At 41.9% G+C, this 22,631-nt stretch overlaps 1 protein-coding gene across 1 annotated transcript in view; it reads left to right on the forward strand.

The window, feature by feature from the left end:
• The first annotated feature begins 6,067 nt into the window (after positions 1 to 6,067).
• gabbr2 (gamma-aminobutyric acid (GABA) B receptor, 2) overlaps positions 6,068 to 22,631 on the forward strand; it is a 212,175-nt gene continuing 195,611 nt past the window's right edge. The window contains exon 1 of the mRNA XM_086280435.1: positions 6,068 to 7,154. Coding sequence (XP_086136561.1) covers positions 6,840 to 7,154 — 315 coding nt within the window. The 5' untranslated portion in view covers positions 6,068 to 6,839. The remainder of the gene's footprint in view (positions 7,155 to 22,631) is intronic.

The following is a 22,631-nucleotide window of genomic DNA, read 5'->3' on the forward strand; positions in this document are numbered from 1 at the left end:
AAGCATATGGTCACACATGACATATACAGTAAGTGGGTAAATCAAGGTCATAAGAAGTTTCAGTGGCAAGTTTTCCAACAAATCCAATGCGATACATGCCTTTTTCTTGAACCCAGAGGGAAATTTCTTAGTTGATAGTCTGTGGTCTTTTCATAAAACATGCATTCTCTACTGCCTTGCATGGAGCACGCTGTGCTGAAAAATCGCTCTTCAACTTGTTGGTATGCATGGAATTTGCAGGACTGTGACTGCAGATTCTGAAACCAATTATTCAAATAGCTGCCACTGTAACTGGCAGGGCAAGCGTGTCGAGAACAAGGGAAAGAAGCATCTCAGAGATTCATAATAAAATGTGCCCTCCCTATGCAGTGGATTTGCATTCTGAGATAAAGTCCGTGTCCTTGGGTTGGAGTTTTAAAATCTGTCATATCTGGGATGACTCGAAACCACGATGCTGATCTGGACTAAATGAAGGTCTGCCCTATCTTTTGCTTCCTGGCATATCAGTGCAGCCTTTTCATGGTGCTGTTTTTATGTTCAAGGATGTGGAATGTGATGCCAAGTTAAACTGAGCCTCTATTACTTACAAATAGAAATTAACATAACAGCCCTCTGCGGTTAAATGGTGAATTAGGGACAGGATGGATGGATATGTAGCCTTTCCACCTTCCCCCACTTCAGACTCTGCAGAAATATTCAGTGTGATTGAATTATAAGAAAAAAAAAGTTACTGATTGGGTGTCCAGTAAATCAGCCTTAAGTTTAGGCTGTTTGATTTCTGCTTTCTTACATACAAAACTGACTCAAGATATACTCAAGCACAACCATATGAACTATTTATCTCATTCTGAATGGCTGGCATTTAGAATTCATAGAGCATCCTGTAGCATATTGTCAGAGTTTTGGTGAGAGATGTCCACAGGCCACCCCATTAATCTCTATTAAACAGGGACGATGTCAGCCACATCTATATCTGTGTACGTGGATTGGATGATGCATTTGAGAGACTTTGTAAATTTGCATAAAAACTTGTTTTTGTTTTGTTTCCTGGTGATCTCTAAATGCATTATTACCCCAAACCAAACAAATCTGATATAGTCAAACACATTCACCCTACGCAAAAGCTGTTGTCCAAGCTGTTACATGTCACTGAATCCGCAGTCATAAAATTTCATCTTTGATTGCTCAAGTACCAACATCTGCATAATTATTTCACTGCGTGCCCTTCATACCGTGCGAGTATGTTCTCATTAGTGATGATATATTGGTTTGACATCTCGCTTAGTGAGGACGGGTAGATTGGAAGGCTGTGATTGAAACCTTAATGAATGATTCATAATCAGAAATGAAATGTACATTTTCATTTGAATCTGCAATCATTAGCTGGACACCCCATTAGCCGGACAGCATTTCTACATTTGGAAAAAAGAAAAGTAGCAATTTCTATGTAGAGGTCTTGATTGATTATACCTGAAAATGTCTGTAGGCACTGTTAAAATATAATCCATATTTTATTTGCAAATTTCCAGCACATGTTATTTCCAGTTGAAGTACTTTTTCCTCGCCTTGGATTTAAAGAGTTACGTTGCTCATGGATTTGAGGTCCACATCATTTCTACTGTACTTCATATTTCATGTTTGAAGCCATCTCAGTACTGGACGGTTGTTTTGAGCGGAGGATTGTTGTTTTGTGCAAAACAAACAGATGGGCCAGTGACTTGACCTACTTCTTCATCTGGACTTCTGAGTAGAAAAAAAGGAAAACTATCAAGAAGAGGGAAAATACAGCGCTGTGTGGATGAATGCAAAGCATATATTATTTATTATTTTTGATTTAACTCACTTCCTTTATTTGAGCGTTTTCTTGACTGTTTTGTACTCTTTTGACCTTTAATTGGAGCCAACTTGAGTTTTTCTTCTATTTTTAGCTCGTTGTTGATTAGCTTAAATGTGTCTGACCTCACAGGCCAAAAGGTGGGTCAAAACAGTAATCAGCCTCAGACAAAAATTGTGTTTTACTATTGGTGTTCCCACAATTAAGATGTCTTATTTTAGGTAAACATTTCATGCAAATCATATACTGGTCAGAAAGACAGAAAGAGAGAGATGTAGATTCCAGCATTCCTCCAGGGCTATAACAAATTTCCTTTGTGTGACATGCAGTGTTGGGTAAGTTACTTTAAAATAGTAACTTAGTTACATTACTAGTTACTTCTCTCAAAAGTAACTCAGTTACTTCAAGTTACTCGTTACTTTCAAAGTAACTAGTTACTAGGGAAAGTAACTTTGGTTTTACTCATAATTCTCTTGTTAATGTGTTGCTTCCATAACTTTGCCAGTCTTCTAGCTTGCTTACTTGCCACAAGTGCACTGTGCCACCTACCAACAGAAAGGAAAAGATAATGTGCATATTTCCACTAGAGAAATCCCACGCCTGGACCGTCATTGACTGCTGCCATGATTCTAGCCTACGTCACAGTGTCATGTGCGCCTTTTACATCAACACAAAAACTGCAGTCGTGGTGCTTTGATTGTACTCAGAACTCGGAAATTCTGCCTTCTGAATAGGAAGATGTAGGTAACAGCAGACTGCAGATGAGCTGCATACAGGGCTGGACTGGGACAGAAAATTGTCCCGGGCATTTTGACTAGAGACTGGCCCACCATTATAGGAAAAATCATAAAGCCTTTGAATGAAAATAAACACTGTTGTGACAGTGATGTTCACTGTTTTGATGGTATATATGCATCAATCTATCAATCGTTTGTTGTAAGATTCAGATTATTATTTTTTAAAAGATAGACATTTTAAATGAGAATAAGAAAGAAAAGTATTTCTTTGTGCCCCCCTCTCCCTGTTAATGCCCTACCTGCCCCCCTGGCAACACTTTGCTAGACCCGCCCCTGCACAGTTACCAGCTGTCAGCTACGTAGAAAAGGATCCTGGTGTTATTTGTCTCTCAGAAACAGTTGATAACTTCAACTCATTCATGTCACCTAAAAGGTAAACCTGTTTCTCCATCACCTGTTCAGCTCTGATGATTCGGTAAGGACATCTCCTGGTTTCATCTTCATGTTTCCCTCTCACCAGATAACCAAACCATATCATGACCAGCAGCTTTTTTGCAGCTGTGGCTCCAGCAAACATCAGCTGATACTAGAAATTAATATTAAATAAATTCTAACAACAGCTGATCAAACGTGCTGCTGTTGTTTAGCGCGACATCCGCTGGTTTCCTCTTTCGGCGCAAAGTGAGCGATAAACAAACAAGAGAGCCGATCAGCTGATCATTGATCAGTTTCATGATTGAAGTAGAAACGGGAGAGGGAGGGGGAGAGAATGAAAGAAGAAGAGGCAGCTGTGCAGCGTAAACACAGAATAACTCCAGCTTTGTGCCTTTTCCATTGTAGCTGAATTACGGCACAAACTGTTCCTTTTCACCTCAATAAGAAACGCGTAATATTTTCTCTGAATACCAGACGGGACGGTTGGCAACTCTAATAACTTATGAACAAAATAAAGTTCAACATCATTAACTTCATAGCACCATCCAGCTGTATAGAAACTCCGTCATGCTAGCTAGCACGCAGTACGGAAAAAGTCAGCACAACGAAAATAAACTTCACCTACACTTGGTTCATATCTGACCCAGAGAGACTGCAGGTCATAACTTCTTACCTGAAGTTCAGTTCACACTCGGACCGGTGTTGTGCCAAAAAGTGATTGTCTGCCAAAAACTGATTTCCGGTATTTGCCAAAAAGCGATTGCTCATATTTAAAGTGCTATAAGTAACTTGTTGGGCTATAATATGTTAAACATATGTCAAATGCATCCCTTATGGATGACATAAAGTCATCTTGAGCCACAAACAACATTCGTGTAGCAAGATACAAGCCGCAATCAGTTTTTGGCAGCCACTTTTATATAACCTTTATTTATGCAGTAAAAAAAATCTCATTAACATTAAAAATGTATTTTGTAAGAGTAAGTTGCCCAACAGGACAGCAGAAATGGCAGCAAATATTACAATAGTTCTGTAAAAATATTTTAAGTGGGGATAAAGGACCGGATTGGTTATAATGTAAGTACAAGTTGTAAAGATACTTAAAAAACAGATAATTTTTTAATTCTTTATGTAACCCCTTTGTATCCCCTGTTCACCGAAATCTATTTACGAACATACGTAAAGATATTACACATAAAAAATACACAGAAACACTGGAAATCAGTTTTTGGCAGACAATCACTTTTTGGCACAACACCGGCGGCCGCTTCGGGTCTCTCATCCACCTGCTGGCCTCCACCACTTGCTAATGTTACTGAATCTGTGGAAGCTCCGCGATAGCCACCACATGAAGTAACGAGTAACGAGCCAATCTAAATCCCAGTAACGAGTAACGCGTTCCTGATTTTGGCATAATAACTAGTTACCGTGCTCGTTACCACAATAATAACGTAGTTACTGTAACGCGTTACTTAATAACGCGTTAGTCCCAACACTGGTGACATGTGATTGGAGCTTCTTGGACTTGTAATAAGTGACCCATGTTGTAAGAACTATGGTCAATATGGCAGAGGCCTATTGACCGTGAGAGTTCAATGCTTTAAATCCATAACGGTGAAGGAAATTGGCTGTGTTAAGGCGTTAGATTCAGATCATGATCAGGAGTGTTTTCTATGCAAAGCTTATTTCATACTGCCCACTTTTTGATGCCAGCTGAGCCTACAGAGGGAGTTCATTTGGAAAGATGTAATGCTTTCATGTGGTTTATTTTAATGCTACTGCTTATCTGCTTATCCTTGGAAGGATGATTAAAAATACGGAATTACCAGCATTGTTTAAAATGGAAAAGACCCGCATGTTTTCAGCTGTGTTGCACTTTGGACAACTCATCATGGAAGTAAAGCTGTTGCCTCATCCCCGTTGTTTTGCAAATGTAGAGCAAAGCTCAGTTCGCACCTCTGACTTTCCAATGAGACAATATTCGTGCCATGCGCCACATTGGGAAAATACATTATATTCTCATTTGTGCTTCATTCATATGCTCCTCCCCCCCCCCCCCCCCCCCCATTTTTTTTTCATTTTTTAAAATGTAATGTTCATTGTAACTGTGGATGTGATACTGTGACTGTGTAGGTCAAACTGCCTTTGTTTTGAGATACGTTTGAAGCTGATGACTTGAAAGGCCTCCGTATTTTTTCCCACATGTGGTGAAGAGTTACCCGCGGCAGCATATTCTCTTCTCTTCCCACGCGTGTTTAACAATACCAGGAAATGTGCTGCGAGCTATTGCGTCGACTGGCTTTTTTCTTTTTTATTGGGGAGGGGGAACCACTTTCCTTTCCTGCCGGAGAAATGTAATGTTTGCACATATTGGACATGAATAAGAAAGCGTATCCTCTGCCCTGAGGCTGTACAGGTAAAGGGCTAATGTACACGTGACAATGGAAGAAGAGACAACTTCAGCTACGCTACCGCCGAATGCTATTCCGTACCGTGCGCTGTCCATGGTGCTGAAATACTTCCTTGTTACTCCAATATATTTCAGTGTTTTCCAAGTATTTTACATATTTATGTAGTTATTTTTTTAATTATTGTTGGTAATAATAATAATAATAATAATAATAATAATAATAATAATAATAATTCCTCTCACATCCATCCATCCATCCATCCATCCATCCCAGATTCTGTATGTGTTGTTTGTTTAACAGTGGTTTCCAGACTGACGCCATCATATCACGAGGTTCGGCATTCCTAATGAGTAACTAAAAATACAAGAATTACTTTTGATGTCACTTGTGACAGTACAATTCACAGCTACGAGCCTCCACATGCATACACCTCATAGGTTTTAACTGGCCTGCTCCATGCATGTCTGACATGTGGCCTGTCTCTTAGATGTAATAGCCCAGTAAAACACCCTCGGCTGTCAGGCCTCCGACGAGTCTGTCCTGCATAAAACCTATGCAGCCTTCCCACCACGCTGCTGTATATCCGTCTCACCCTCCTCCCCTTCCCTTTCTCGTTTCCTCTCCTCCTCCACATTCAGTGCTCCCTCTTGCGCGTACGGTGAGCAGCAGCAGCGGCAGCAGCAAAGGCTTCAGCGCTTCTCTGACGCACCATCGGAGAGGAGATTCACAGTCCCACAGGCTGTCAACGCAGACGCTCTCGACATCTCCTCCCCAGACCTCTGCGGTCAAGCTTTCAGCATCAGCCTTGTTTGTTTTTAGTCTTTCCCCCCCATCTCCCTCCCTTATCTTGACATTTGTCCGCCTGAGCGCCGTATTTGGTGGGGATGCCCACAGTTGGCATCTCTTGGCTGGGAATTTACTTCGGAGTTGATTTTGTATCTGCAAGAACTGTCAACACGAGTGATTAATTTGTATCCCGAAATTGCCAGATTTTTTTTTAATTATTTTTTTAGGGGGGGAGGGGGGGCATCCTTCAGAACAGTTTTTGTTCTTTATACAAGTGGTTCAGATTAAAGGTGAAAAGGGGGGGTTGTAGAATGAGAGGGTTGTTTGGACAGGAGATCGTTTGGATGACGGACACCGAGAGGCAGTAGCTCTCCCTCTGCAAAGCGAATCTCTGCGCCCTTGGAATATTCTCACAGAGGCACGGTTACACAGTAGAAATATTTTCTCAGTTTGCAGTCGTAATCCACGGGACGAGTTTGCCCACTGCAGGGGCTGCTGCGGCTTTTGCGTCTGTTCTGTTTTGAATTCATATCTCCTTGACGGACGGGCGCGTGAGGATCCCGGACGAGCCCGAATTTGCAATGCCCGAGCAGTGAGGGCACGGTGGGATTTCATTTGGTCACCCTGTACAGTAGCATGGCTCCAGCCCGGAGGGACTGCAGCGGCTGGGAGATGTTCCTCCCGACGGGATGTCTGCTCCTCTCTGTTTTGCTATTTCACCCTGCTCTAACCAAGGTGTGCAACGACCGCACCAAACACGGACAGGACAACAGCTGGTTCACCAGGGACGGGGAAAACTTGCCCATAATGGTTCTTATGCCCATGAACGAGTCGGCCCTGATGAGCAGCATCAGCCAAGGAATCGAGCCGGCGGTTCAGCTGGCCATCCAACACATAAGGGAGTCCGGGAAGTACTCGTTCTCACTCATCACCAAAATATACGACACCGAGGTAAACATGCAGACTAAATCTGCTCACTAAGCTGCCGCCGGCTGGCTCGGGCGTGCTTGAAACATTTGTATATGGCTTGTATGTGTGTATTTGCCTATGTGGGGGCGCGCGCGCGAACAGTCAGCTTGTGCACGTGTGTATGGCGCGCGCATTGCCCCGCAGAGCTCCACCGAGTGTCCCTCCAAAGGGGTTCTGTTATGCTTGGCATCTGCGAAGCCTCGTTGTTTTTGGCGAAGGTGTTTTTTTCTTCTTCAGTGCGCAAAAGTCAACTGTAGGTGTGCCCCCCCCCCCCCCCCCACACACACACACACACTCACGAACATGATGTAGCCTACGTGTCTGCCTCGTCCTCCTCATTTTAGCTGCTGTCGCTGGTAGTTGATAGGGCATTTAAAATGCAAGGTGCCATCACAAGGCTCTGCTTTATCTGGGTACTCTAGAGGCACACTTTTCAATGCTTTAATGGTTACTGCAATCTCTGCTATTCGCCATCACCAACCAGTGATTTAACGTTTTTTATTTTAAATTTTTTTAAAATCACAGCATCCGATCTTTGTTTCTGCAGTGGCCACTTTATAAGCGGGCTTTCAGTCATGAATCAGTGTAGCTTTCTAACGATTAAAGGGGCTGGTTCTCCTCGTGCCTGAAGATGGCGGTAATTGGTTGTACGATTTCTCCTGAATCCTGGCACCCTTGAAAAGAGCAGAACATCACAGTGTTCAAGCTCCAAATTAAGATCAATTTATTTGATAACGCTAACAACTCCAGCTGAAGTCCTCTTGAAGTTGCCAAAAGTGTAGACAATAGCTTGTTCTCCATAATCTATTTACACTTCAGTTATTTGACTCAACAGTATAGTGGTCCTTTAGGCTTAAGTAACGTCTATGCTTTTGAGCGCACACTGTGCAGCTGAGGGGTTTAATTTACCATCAACCTGCTTCCTTGATAGTTTGTCAAATTTCTATGAATTTCAGCGAGACAAGTAGAGGTTGAATGAACTGCAACTCTATTCATCTGTTTTATAGGTCGAGCCAGATCTGTTTTATTGTGCCACCTGTCCCGCTGCCTTAGAAATCAGCAGGTTTTCCTTACCGTGTGGGCACAGGTGTGTCCATGTGAAAGAGCACGCGCATCTCTGTTGACAGGGGTAAGCCCTCAGAGGCGCATGTGCTCAGACCTTGGGATTAATGTGCTGTTATGAGAGTTATGATTTTTCTCCTTCTATTCCCCTGGAGAGAAAGATGAGCTGGAAGCAAGAGGTCAGTGGGCCAGCCTGACACATGCTTGCTGGAAATGTCTGGTAGTGATGCCAGCTTTCTAATACTGGGAAGGCATGAGAACATTTTTATTTGATCACTTTGTGGCCAAAGGCTAAACTCCATTGCTCTATAAAAACCCAATGGCATTTCAGGGTGGTTTTCCCAGATGGGGCAAATGAAACTCCCAAGTTCTGGTCATGTTTTTGAAAACGACTAAGTAAGACTATTAGATGCCAGCAGTGAAACTTCTGTATTATTCTTTTAACAGCAGATCTCATAAATGCGTTGTTAAGCTGCTAACAGACTGCAGGCATCCTTGGTTGTAAAAACTAGGAAAAAATAAAATTAAAAAAGAGAGAAAAAGAATGTCCTCCAAATAGCTTATAGTATATTTACATGTGGAATCATGTGGCTCAGGACGCTGTGGTTAAAGTAAACAAGAGGCCAAGTGCAAATTGAAGCATATCACCGCTACTGAATATTCTTATTGTATGTTTGCAGAAAATAAAGAAACTGAGACTTTGGGGAAAATATGATTCCACTAACATCTGAAGATATAAGATGCTATTATTGTTTGTGAACACTTGTTTGTGTCTGAACAATAATAAGCATGTACAGCTAGAGAAGACCTTTGCCTGGGAGGGGGATATCACTGTAGTGCTGATTATATTGCTTTCACCCGCTGACTCACTTATAGGACCAATAATGTGACATCCGTGATGGTTGTGCTATTGCCTATATATGCGTTTTCATTGTACATTTCTTGCAATATCATTTTTAACTTACACACAAAGGAATGACCTAAACACACACTCACAAACAAAGGGATGGACCCAACTTTCCACCAAGCACATGCTTGTCAGAAAATAATACATGCATGAGTGCGTTTGTTGCAGCTAGCAGCAGGCCAAGTGTGTGCCTGCGTTGTGCTTGTACACATGTGTCTGTGTTTGTGTGGGCACTGGGATTTAGCCCTGCAGATGTAAGTAATCAGTCCCCGAGCACAGGCTCTTTATCCCTTTATCCCCTGTCAGTGGAGCCATGGGTTAACTGAGCAGGCCTGGTCCATCCTTGTGCAGTGTGGGGCTGGGTGGTGGTGGTGTAGATGACAGTGAGGCACTCAGGAGCTGTCCTGCAGTAAAAGGCCGCAGAGTTGAGGCTGGTGAGCTAGTGTTTGGTGGATTGAAGAGGCAGCTAATGGAAGTAGAGCAGATATTCTGCCTTGGTGGTTTCAAATTAGTCTGATCAGACTGACAACCAACTCTTGAGATGTTTCAGCAGCACAGACAATTCAGCAGGCTGAGACAATTTCACATGAAAATACAGCCTTACTTAAAAAAAACAGAGCATTTGAGGTAGAAAAGAAGCAGGATGGATTATATCAACTAGAAGGCTTAGCGGTGGAGCAGGAGTTGGTCCTTTACTGCAGCTAGATGTGTGAGTGTGGATTTTTAGTGTAACCATGGACTGATACTGTAACTCTGCAGGCTTAGAGGATCAAAGCTTTGGAGAGGACAGGAGGCACTGGAAGAGGATGGAAGGGAGACTTTGGGCAATGAAAGGGTTCTAGGCTAAGCTACGCTAGTTCACCGGCTTATAGGATGAGTGACAGGCCCTTGAGAGGGGCCACTCAGGGAAATATCCCATTTTAGCAGAACGGTGATGGAAAGTTTTTGAATTGCAGTGACAACTTTTATTCAGCTTGAATCGTATGAGACAAAAAGCTATAAAATCAACAAGGCAAAGGTTAATACCGTGAAAATTCTAAGTGAAGCGTTGTGAATTTGAAATAATTCATTCATACACACTTAGAACTCTAGGGTAATCGCTGGACTTTGATACCTATATTCTTACAGCGAAGAGTGAACTCATCAGTAGAAACACAACGACAACGAGTTTGTTGCAGTTTGAGATGCGCATCTTGACCGTGTCCAGTGCACCGCGTACAGTATACAGCTATTTCTGTTCTGCTAGAAGTGACCTATGTTTAGAGACGCCGCACACAGCTGCAGTATAAGCCGCTTCCCCTTTTCTTCTCAGAGGGCTAAATGCGACATGTCACATTTAAGCTTGTGATGGCGAGCCCGAAACCACAGTACAGTAGTCTTGTCCACGGGATGCTGAGCACCCCCACCCCCCGCTTAGTGTGTGTAAGGCATTCTGTCATTTTGTCACAAGAAGTTACGTTTTCAGTGAAAAGCCATTTTCATAATGGAGGTTACTGTTCTGCTAAGCATAGGTCTTGAGTCAAAGCGAGCTGGTTCAATGCTGATACTCTTGGTGGGGTTGAGGAAAATTTGTTTTAGCAACAGCTCTTTGTTTGTTTTGTTGGCCATTTATTTTTGTAGTTATTTGGGGGGAGAGCCTCTTAGAGTACCATCCAATGAACTTACTGTTTCACACGCTGAACTCAGCTTTAAGATTCTTTGTATAATAACCTTACACATACAAATGAAGTTCCACCTTTAAAAGTCTTGTATTTTCAAAAGGGGTCTGATGTATGCCATGTGTTATTTAAATGTGTGACACCTGCAGCATTTAGTGCCAAAGTGGTGACCTGGGAGGGTCAGCAAAGATTGCCTGTCACCATTCCTGGGAGAGGGTGAATGTTCAGCGTGAGCAGGGAAAAGCAGCATGTGGCAGTTCTGGCGCTCTCTGGGCATATAGAAAGTGCTGAGTGTGGTTGTATTCACTGACCCGACACAGATAGTGGGGATCAATGCGCAGCGGCCCTTCTCATAGAACGAACAGGATCTCAGGGGAGAATCAGAGAGTGAGGCGAGAGGGAAAGAGATGCGTAGGGCTGTTAGATGGAGATCCCGAAATAGGATTATATCATCTTCTGTGCAGGAAGAGGAAATGGCCAGCCTCTTAATTCATATTGGATCCTAATGTAATGCTGTTTGCATTGTTTCTGTCAGGCAAGTACTTTAATGGCTATTTGGGAAAAAAAAGAAAAAAGAAAAAAAGAGAGAAAGCAATTACTGCATGTAATGAGGTATGCATAATAGATCCGTAACAGGCTCCAAAGATCTTGTGTTACGTATATCCCCTCAGAAATTGATCACAGTGTTTTCTTTATTTGAATGTTTTCACACTGTGATTTAACAAAATGAAAGAAGCATGGGTCACAGTTTAATAAATATGCCAAATCTGAGCATTAATTGCTGACCTTTGTCTGAGTCAGCCTGCCAGTGGCCTGGAGGGCTTGAGCGAGACAAATAGCAAATGTGAACTTTCTTGATGAAAGGCTCTTTACGCGCCCCGAAGCTGGCTTTACAACAGATATTGTGACACACAAGTACACACAGAATATTTCGCATAAATGAAACACACAAAAAGGCATGCAGCGCATTCACGCCTACATATGGTCACGGCTGTTGTCGATTGGCACCCCTGCAGCACTGCCTGAGGTCAGGATATTGTAGTCACTTGAGCAGTTAGACATGAAGTGTTGTTCATCTCCGGAAAAAGGAAAATGGACCCACGGGTTCATCAGACCGAGTTATGCAACGTCAATTTGGGATTTTCCTTGACAGATTTAAGTCTCCTCCCTGTTGTATTTTTTTACTATCAAATGGTTGGAAATAATAAGAAAATGGAATGATTTCTGTCAAAGAAAGATAGCACGCTCATTGTCTGTTATCCCTAGAATCATGCTTACTACCATGTTATTACCCCCTAAGGACCTACTGTGAGCCAGGAAAAGCCTTGGAAAATCATTTAAAAAATCTTTTGTACCATGCATCTTAAATACACTGAATGATTAATGTAAATATTTGTCAAAGGATGCAAAGTTTGCATGAAAGACAATAAAGAATGCCTTTTTTTTGAGCATCCACACTCCAGAACTTTCAGAACTACTTGTTCCCTGTGCCCATCTCTTATACACCAACATTTTTTAATCACAATGGACCTGACCTTTTGACCACACTTTTCTGCTTCTCCCAGATGTTATTCCAAAGCTTACAAAGAGAAAAAAAGCCCTGTTTGACTTCTTCTTTTATCTGGTACATTGCTTCACACAGACCTCCTTTCTAATGTCTTAATTGCACAATGCTGTATTTGACATTGCTGGTGTTTTGACCACTAAAATTCAATGAGCGAGTTCAAGTGTGGCAAAAACAAATTAGAGCCCGCAGCTTGCATTTGCCTAGTGCAGATTAAAGCATGTTTGACGGATTCTTATTGTTTGCGCTTGTGTGTTGCTAATTTGATGGCGTAAGAGAGCTTGCACAGTCTTGTATATATTGTCTGCGCTTTCATGCTGCTTTTATGCCCGATGCGCTGACCCAATCAGGCTAATCACGTGAGAGGCAGCGGCGTAATTCCATTGTACAAGCACTCTAAGCAAGTCCTGTTGGTTGCTTGCAAAGCAATCAGAATGTGTGTTTGCACTTGAGTGCTGCTGGAGGTTGGGGAAAGGATGGGAAATAGTCTGTGCACTGGATGTGTGGGTGGAGGTACTTATGTATATCTCTGTGGTTGGTGAACGTGATTGACCGAATGGTGATGGACTGAATCACCCCGCGCTGATATTGTTAAAATCAGGCAATTACACTGGAGCCTTCCACTGAAATAGAACACAGCAAAACTGCTGCTGTTAAAGGCATCAGGCATCACATTGTTAAAAGTATATTCTTGTTAATTTAGATCTTTATTAGCACACTGAAATAGAACATATAGAGCCAAGTAGCCTATTTTTAGTCCAAGATTGTTGATGTTGTAGTCAGTGGACTGTGCTGTAGTGTGTGCAATCATTTTGGTGTTCCATAAATGGGCATATGCGAGTATATATCAGTGCAAGCACTTGGGTAACCGTCTTTACCAAAAACACTAAACCCCAATAATGATCTGTCGCTATATCTAAATATACTCTAGCATTGTGTGTCACCTTAAACAATGAATCCAGCATCTAAATCTGCATACGTCGCTCTGACTTCACTGCATCTTAATTACAGCCAGTCGGAGCGGTGGTGTAGTAAAAGCGTTAATGAATTCAGCTCGTGATAATCAATTAGTTTTCAAATTAATTTGTCATTGTCAAATTTTAATCTTCCTTTCTTTATGCCTTCCTATTGTGCTTTCGCAGCAGATGCTATGATGAGACATCTGTTGGCATGCCCCCCTTACTCATCTTTTTCTTTCTTTCTTCAATGACTCTACTGTCATTAAGATGCACAATGACTCCAAAAGGTGGCAAACCAGGCATCTGGTTGCCACTAACATTAAACAAACAATTTCAGTACAAACCGTACAGCTGAATGACGGACACCCAGGAGGTAGAAAATGGGTGGGAGGATCAATGGGGAGGTGGGAGAGGCAGAAAATAGTGACTTGAGGAGGACGAGTTAAGGGAGATATAGCGTGAGGCGGCTAAACGGGAGAAAAAATACAAGTTTAAAAAGCTGGGAAATGGATGAAAATCTCTCATCTTTATTCAGTGCTGCTGAAAACACTGACAAGATGGCTGCTGCCATGTTGAGCACAACACTACGTCAGTCTGTCTGGCTGCCTCTGCTGGTGCATCTATAAAGTTGCCACTGATCACCAGCCAAGCCATTTGCGCAGGCAATTAGCACAGCAAATGTTTATCTGCTACTGTACTGCAAACTGTTTAAAAAGTCACTCTTAGCTCCCAAATGTGGCGTGCGCACGATGGTTTCTGCACTTTTTAGGTTTCCAAATAATACTTAAGATGTTCTAATCTATTTATTGATCCTGTTTTCTGCAAACAAGACCTCTAAAGAGGACCAGGAAAATATGTGTTTGCGTGCTTATGGTTACCAACCCCAAGAGAGGTTTCTTGCTGCGGCACGTCTGGAGAATTTCCATCACTAAACGGCCTCGTATGTATGCAAGGGTGACACACATAAAATTCCTTCTCTTGTAATTATTTCGTCTTTAACCCCCCCAAAAAGCAGACCGTGACCAAGGTCCTACTACTGCAGATGACCTTTTTAAATAATGACTTGTGTTCTGCCCAATATCGCCCTTGTCAGCTGTTATTATGCCTCAATCCTGCAAATTTTCCATCCCCTCACTCCATCACTGTCCGCTTCTCTCACTCCTCATCAATCCTCCACCCCCTCACGTACGCACACATACTCACAGACATCGCATTCACCTCCCTGTCTTTCTCCCGTGAGTGGACAGAAATGAAAGGATTACCGTGGAATGGGTGTGCTGTTGTCATTAGAGATTGGACAAATACTCTGTGCATGTCCCTGTCTGTCGCTCTCTCAAGGGGACCCAGCAAAGAGCAATAAGCAGAGAGAGTCTGTCCTTTCTGCTCCTGTAATTACATTAAAGCTCGTGTAATTCTTGGCCAAAAAGCCAACAAAATATTGCCTGCTTCTTGGGAGGAGATGCACGCATGTGGGTACACAGTCGTGTGACCTGGCCTAAAGTATGCCCGCCATGAGAAAGTGACTTCATACAGGTGGACGTTTTCAGCCACTTCACGCCAAAGAATAATAGCCTTTCTTGCTTAATCGCCATCTACACTTGCAGATAGTCTTGGAGGCTTTCTCTATCATGGCTGCACATACACACACACACACACACACACACACACACACACACTAGACTTGATCAGCTACTGCTGTTGCACTAACAAAGATAATATAAAAACATGTTATTGCAAGAAAATGTGTATTACTTGCTGATAACCCAGCACACTTGACCAGTTAAGAGGGCAGGACTATGTACTATGAAGCAAGTTCGACTTGGCTTTGCGTTAGCTAGCTCAACAAAACATAAAACCTAATAACAGATAATGGATATCGAGTTTTCTGCTTCGGGCTCTCACATAAAAGGGGGCATTTGAATCATGTTCCATACAAATTAAGCTGATAGTCCATTAAAAAGGAACAGGTCATGGACAGTTATAAAGGATCTGAACCCCCCCTCACAAAAAACAAAAACAGTAATTCGTGTGCTGCAGATAAAGCAAGAGAGCAACGCAGTGGAAGATTATCAGTCTCGTTAAATAAGTTAATATATTGATTTTACCAGTGCACTCTCGGTGCTGGTGTTTATTTCTAACGTGATAGCTGCACATTAGAGCTCTGAAACATTAAACTGGATCCATTTAAACATTATCTCTCAAGAAGTGCATTTAGGTCTGATACTGTCATGAAGTCAATATTAAAAACATTTTGTTTAGTTTTTTTGCCAAATCAAAGTAAAATTGATCTTATTGATTTACCACACCCTTGTTACTAATGCATGGCTCAACAGGTTGGCATACTGGATATAAGCTATTCTCTCAGCTGAGAATCTCTGTTACTGTTGGAGTCTATTATCAAAAGATAAGAGAAAATGTGGCACTTTTAGACCCTTGAAAACCAAAAGTTTCAACATAACCTGTTAACATAATGTTAACATAAGAGCACAACTTGCCAAAGAGAAAGAAGAGCTGCCCATGTGACATTGAATTGTCTGACTTTATGCTCAGCACACCTTGTTAAACCATCAATCTCTCTTCGTAACACGGCCCAAAGGTCCAGTGCAGTTTGGTCAAAACGCTTTGCTCAAATGGCGTTTTAATACCATCTGTTTCCACACAATATGATTATTTATCCACGTGATACCATCATGAAACATATTAGTGAGTAATTGTTGTTCTCCAATGGTTCACATAGCTTTTCTCGCAATGTTCCAGTAGAACACAGCAGTGGAGCCTATAATGGAAGCCTACTACTGTTGAAAAGCAATTAAAGAATGCCATTAAACTATTAAACAATAATGTGAATACTGAACTCTATGATGTATACATTGTATACATGATGTATACATGATGACTCTGGAGAACAAATTATGGTAATATACAGGAGACTAGGAGAATTTTCACATCAAATTTTTAAAGTGGTTGTGAGCAATAGTTCTCTAGTCTTTCTGGAGGTCTTTCAAGAACTTTGAATGCCCTTCAAGAAGCCTGGAAGACTATTCCTGAAGACTACTTGAAGAAATAACAAAGTGTTTTGTCGTATATACTGTAATTCCATTTATGATTGTACATTTTAAGTTTTTTTCCTCTATTTTCCTAGCAAAATATAAATAAACGAGGGCTGCCTTAAGACTTTTGCACAGTATTGTATATTAGCTTTTTGAACAATATATCATGCTTCCATTTCTTTTGTGTGCAGTTTATATTTTGTGGCCATCAAACATTGTGGTTTGGCATGTTTTTCTTGTAATTGATATAATTACATTTTGACTTATTACATGTGCTGAAAATGAGCATCGAAAATGTAACCGTCAGGATTTGTTTCAGGTAGTGGACTCCAGCGTGCATCCACGTGCCACACTGCACATCTCTGCTCGGCAGTCTCTGATACACATCAGACCTTTGTCCATTTGCCGTCCGCACATGGTGGATACTATTTCCCCATCCGCGATTACTGGGCCCTGTTAGCGAAAAGCAGTTGGTGAGCCCATTGTGAGCCAAGAGCGATAACAACAGACAGTAGAATCACAGATGTAACCTGCACACACACACACACACACACACACACACACACACACACACACACACACACACACACACACACACACACACACACACACCCAGCCACTCTGCCTAAGTGCCCATGCTCAGTAGCAATGGTATACACATCTGTCATGCCCATCCAAAGCAGGCAATCATGTCGTATGCGATCACAAAAGGCTGTGCAATGATGATAAGAGATTATTTCCAACCAGGCTCTATCTGCTGTGACTCAGTCCTAATCTTTGTGCATGTATATGTTTCTGCGTGTGCGTGTGTGTGCACATGTGTGTGTCATCATGGATGGATAGTTTGATAAATGAATAGCAAAACAGATTACATTGTTCTTTCTTATGTTGTATCAGTGGAATTGTGTTTTGTCAGAGCGTTTTGCTTTAAGCATTTCCATTTGGCAAACAAACCCCAATGCACAGCCTCTCTCACACACACACACACACACACACACACACACACACAGCATACCGTTACTCACACCATTGCACACTGCCGCTACACTGCAAAAGTTGCTCTTGGCTGCTCTACATGTTGCAATGAAAAAAAAAGTTAATACATTGCTAAACAAACCATGTTACAGGCAATAGAGCAGGGACTGAGGCTGTAAAGAGCAGTTAGTGTTACAGAGCTTGTTGCTGATAGATCGGGATCGGGGCCCTGGTTGGACTGACCTGCAGTTGCCCGTCTGACTAATGAACTGCTACTGTAAGCCAGGAGCCTTTTATTACCCTTTTTATAGAGAGAAGAGGAGCGGCAGTGTATGTTTTTACTGTAAGCCAGGAGCCTTTTATTACCCTTTTTATAGAGAGAAGAGGAGCGGCAGTGTATGTTTTTACCAGTCGGCTCATTCCTTTGCACAAATGAACATACACGTGCAACAAACCTAAGCCCAGAACTGTTGATCGCTCAGGCTTTATAAAGAGCCTAAAATAAACCACAGACGCGATCTGTTGGGAAATGTTGTCTCAAACTGAACCTTGCAGGAACATCTTCGAGTCAAGTGTTTGTTCAGGTTTTGTGTACTCACATCGATCACGACAGAATGTGTGTGATTAGGTGTTAAGCAGCAACCTAATGCTTCATAACGTAAAAGGATAGTGAAAGTGATTTTTAGCGATGAAGCTGAGAGCCACAGATGTCAGCTTTTTAGCATTCAATCCCAAATGCTTAGATGTACTTTGGACCAAATCTACATGGTGATTAAACCGAATAGATGCAGGCAAATATTTGACCAATGATCAAGGGATAGAAACACTAGTATCCTTGCCATCTTAGAGTTTCCTGTGATGCTCACGTCGATCAGCAGTCTGTCTGGACCGATGGATTGTCGACTTGAGCAAATGTCTTCGGATATGCAGGATGCAAACGAGCGCCTTTTTGACGTCTTGCAAATAAATTGCAATCTCAAGAATCAAAAGGACCCCACAGTATGCTCTGGAGGATTCAGTCTGTACTTCAAGAAGTGCACTTGAAGAAGATGAGTGCAATCATGAAATGCACTTTCTGACCTAGATTATGTGTAAATCATCCTCTGAACACTGAACATATTCTGAATCCTTACACTAAAGTATAAGCGTAAGCATTTGAAAGCCCTTTAGATATTAATATATGTATATGGATAATATTAATTCATACCCACACATTAAAAAAAAGCTGGATGAACAACAACTAATGCATCGACAGTTTCAGCAGATTTTTTCACATCATTTCTAAAGACCTTAAATAACACATTGATAAGCAGGATTTAAAAATACTTTTAGAAAGTTTAAACATCTAAATATATTTCTATGTTTTTAAAAGTAAAATCAGGAAATGGTAATTGACATGTTTAATATAGACTGAGCGGATATACATAGTATAATCTAATAAGCCTCATCTCAGACGGTCTTATCTGGTGATAACACTATTTTCCTGATTAGATGCTCTCACTTCCATGCTGATTTCATGCCTCCATCCAAATGCAGACCAGTCTTTGCCAGAAAGCAGCTCTTCTGTTCGTGTGTATTGATTTCATGGCTAAAAACAGGGTGATGGCAGAACGCCTGTTCCATTCTTCCTATTGGGAAACATCCAAGAACAACTGCTGCCACCCTTTTTGCTACGACTTAAAAACGGGCAGCTTGTTGGCAGTATGAATTCACCTACACCTTTTCTTTCATTCATTATATACCATCAGCTAAATCGCATTTTAAGTAGTCCTTTAAATGTGTCCTATTTTCATTTGATATCTGACAGGACATTTTTCAATAGTATTTCATAGCCGCAGTGAAACGCCTTAGAAATGAACTCCTGGGGTTTTCACCAATGCTGCCATAGAACTGGCCTTGTCAGCCATCTTTTATTAAACCCTTCAATTATGTTTGAAATTGTAAAGAAAATGATCATCTTGGGTGAACATCACTAACGATAATCACTCAGCTATATACTGTAAAGCAATTAAATCCCCAAGGTATACAATAAATCGAAGTGCTGAAGTGACATAAAAGTAAAAGTTCATTCTGGGAGGAAACTGGCGTTTTACAGTGCAAGAATCTCCCTGTCATGTATCATTCCTGCGTTTCCTGCTGTGATGGTTATTTGGCTTTCAGAACCATTTATTGCCTTAGATTGATGTGGCCAATGAACAGGGATAGCTGGTTAGGCTGATGACACCCCAAGCTGTGAGAAGTAAGGATGTCTATCACGTTAATTCAATAGAAAGCAGTTGGATAGTGAGTGAGATTTCATTATTCCAAGTAAAGGATATAATTCAAGGCAAAGCGCAACAAGCTGCCTGTTCGGTCAACTGTGACATTCTTGGAGTTGCAGTAGTTTTTACAGTGTAAAATTTGCAAACCAAACAATCCAAATGCTAATTTTAAAGGTCCTCTCCATGCCAGGGGCTCTAGTTCCATTTTGCAGACTCTTTAAAAGGAAAAACCAACTCATGTCCACACTGAGCTACAGTTCATGTTGCACTAATTACTACCCTTATTAGTATTCTAGTGGAACATCAGCAATTAAAATAACCATTAAAACCAGAAGGATCTCCTGCAGCGAGGCTTAAAAGAGGAAAACAGGAACATGTAACATGTATGTTTTATTAGTTGTTTCCAATGTTCAGCACACAAATGGGTAAAAGGTGTAATATGTCTTTCGAACGTATGTAAATTATGTTGAAACGGGGCATCGTGTAGGGGAAGCGCTCTGCACATGCCATGCGTTTGTTCGTGAGGTTGGTAAACCTGCTAACTGCATATACCGCAGAGGTAGAGGTGGACGTGATCACAGCTGATGCACGTCGTCTGCTCTACATAATGTTGGAGCTTTGATCATACAACCTCACACTTAGTCCGCAAACAAAGGCGCACGGACCCGAAAGGATGAGTGTGTGCTCGAGTTTTTGTGCGCTCGTTGACAATCTCTGAATTTTACAAAAAGCAAGGCACACTATCCAGAGGTTGTGCGCATGAATATTTAAAGGTGGCATGCTAAACAACTCTCCGGTGCTGACCTGTTGCTGCGTGTATTCTTATTGAATAAGTAAACGTGCCTCATATTTACAACATCACTGCTTTTATGATGCATGAATCAGAATTATACATGGTCCCCGGTGGTTGTTGGCAGCCTCCCTCTACATAAATATTATCTGTGTGCCCCGACTCTGTGCTGCTCTGTTGACTTGCTCTTACACACAAGGGAGCTTCTATTGATTTCTAGAAGGCCTTCATGCTGACTTCTTAAGCTAACAGGAATCGCATTTTCAAAAATGGGCCTTCCACTGCTTTTTTTGTTCAAAACGCCTCCTTCTGTGCGTGTTTCCTCAAGTACGCCGCTATTTAACTTTACTTAACTTTAGCCAGTGGATTTTCCTGTTATTCGCTCTAGTTTTGTGGAAGAGGCTTTTATGTGTCACATTTTAAATTTCTTGTCGCAAAGTGAACAAAAAGTGGACTTAGAGTGTAAATAAAAGGAGGCACACTGTAATGACAGTATTGCTATTGTTTAATAGTTGTACTTTAATGTTAAAAAACAAGTGTTAAAAGGGTTAGACCTAGGTTTTTATAATGTTATTATATTGAAATATGCCTGCATACTCTTTTCAAGCTGTCAATGACGTTGCATCGAAGAGGGAATCAGCGTTAGCCCGGCTGTTCCTCGAGGCAGAGTGTGTGACAACGGCGGCAAAAGGACTGCGGGTTCGCGACCATATCTTTCTTTCTTTTTTTGATGGAGGGCAATGGTAAATGCCAACGATGTCTGAAAAAGAAAGGTCTTCTAATCTCTGATGGTACATGGAATAAGCTGTGACAGATGGAAAAAAGCATTGCCAGCCACAATTTATGGAGGCGAAGCTGAGAGGAACAGAGTTAATACTAGGAGAAAAGAAGGTGGCAACATGGAGAGAGGCAAAGCAAGGCATGACTGGAAGCAGAACTACTAATTTGAAGTGTAGCACTGTGCCAATAAGCTAGTGGTACTATGATTATCAGGTGTGCAGTAAATTTGGCAATCGAGCTTCCGGTAAAGATTCAAAATGAGGTGTATTTGATGCTTAATTTTCTGGTGATTAAATGCAAAAGTAAAAATACATGCAAAAACAAAACAAGGAAAGGAAAGGAAGAAAAACAAGGCTAAAAACATCAAAGAAAAACCCTAAAATAATGAGAAAAATTGCAAATCTGGAGAAGATTTTACCACCCGTAGCTCCCAAATCACTGTGGATTTACAGCTCTTCAGTCTGAACATATTAGAAGAGAAAGTTTTGGGTGAAGTCATGTTGCATGTCACAGCTTTCTCCCACCACAACAAAGGCAGACCAAGAATAATGTTAGCGCCTATTTAATCAATTTATTCATGAGGGTAATTGAAATATTAACACGGCAGGCTCGACACCTGAGACCGAATGTCTTCAATGCTCAGATCCTGCTCGACTCACTGAGGAAATTATGTTTTATTTACACACGTGACACCATCCCTTGGACTGTTTGAAATTTGATTTATATAAGATATCAGTTGTTAAAGCGATCTAAATAATTTAAAGCCTGAGTAATGGTGAAAACACAATCTCAAGTGAAGAAGAAGAAGAGGAGGATATGGTGGGGTAATAAGCACAAAGAGCACAGGTGAGGAGAGGAGAGAAGATGTGATGTGAAGACGGTTTAGAGAAAAGAGGATTTTGGGGAGAGGAGGATGGTAGCTTAGTCAGAAATGAGCGACAGCTGGATGTGACTGGTATGAACACAACCTGGCATGTTTACCCCTTTCTAACGCCACGAGAGCAGCGCCGGAACAAGGCAGTGAAAATCAGACAGAGGCACAACACTTTTGCATCTGAGAACAGTTTGATGCGAACACACCTAGCCTTCTCTTTTCAGGCACATGGCTTTAGGTTCTCCAACATTTCAGCATCCGTGTGTCATTTTGGGAGTTAATTGCACTGATATGCGTCTGTGCGTGTGGTGTGCACGGTTGTCTGTGCCTCTAAGGTAGTCATTTGGGGTTGCTGGCTGGGGAGCGAAAAGAAACAAGACAAGTGTGTGGACCTTGTTGAGGGGTGTTCTCAGACAGGCGTGGGGAGGGGGGCAGGCCTGCAGAGGATTGGGGTGGAGGGTGGGGGAGCTCGGAGGCCATGTGCTGCTACTGTCACATGTCGCGCTTGGCACTGTAACGGGCGAGCGGTAGGCGGGCGAGGAAAACACCACCTACAGGGACTGTGGGCGTGGGGGCTGG

This window comes from Aulonocara sp. 'chitande type north' Nkhata Bay, linkage group LG22, assembly GCF_057382095.1.
Source record: "Aulonocara sp. 'chitande type north' Nkhata Bay isolate Kocher_YH1m ecotype deep benthic linkage group LG22, A_spYH_male_GT1.1, whole genome shotgun sequence".
Classification (NCBI taxonomy): domain Eukaryota; kingdom Metazoa; phylum Chordata; class Actinopteri; order Cichliformes; family Cichlidae; genus Aulonocara; species Aulonocara sp. 'chitande type north' Nkhata Bay.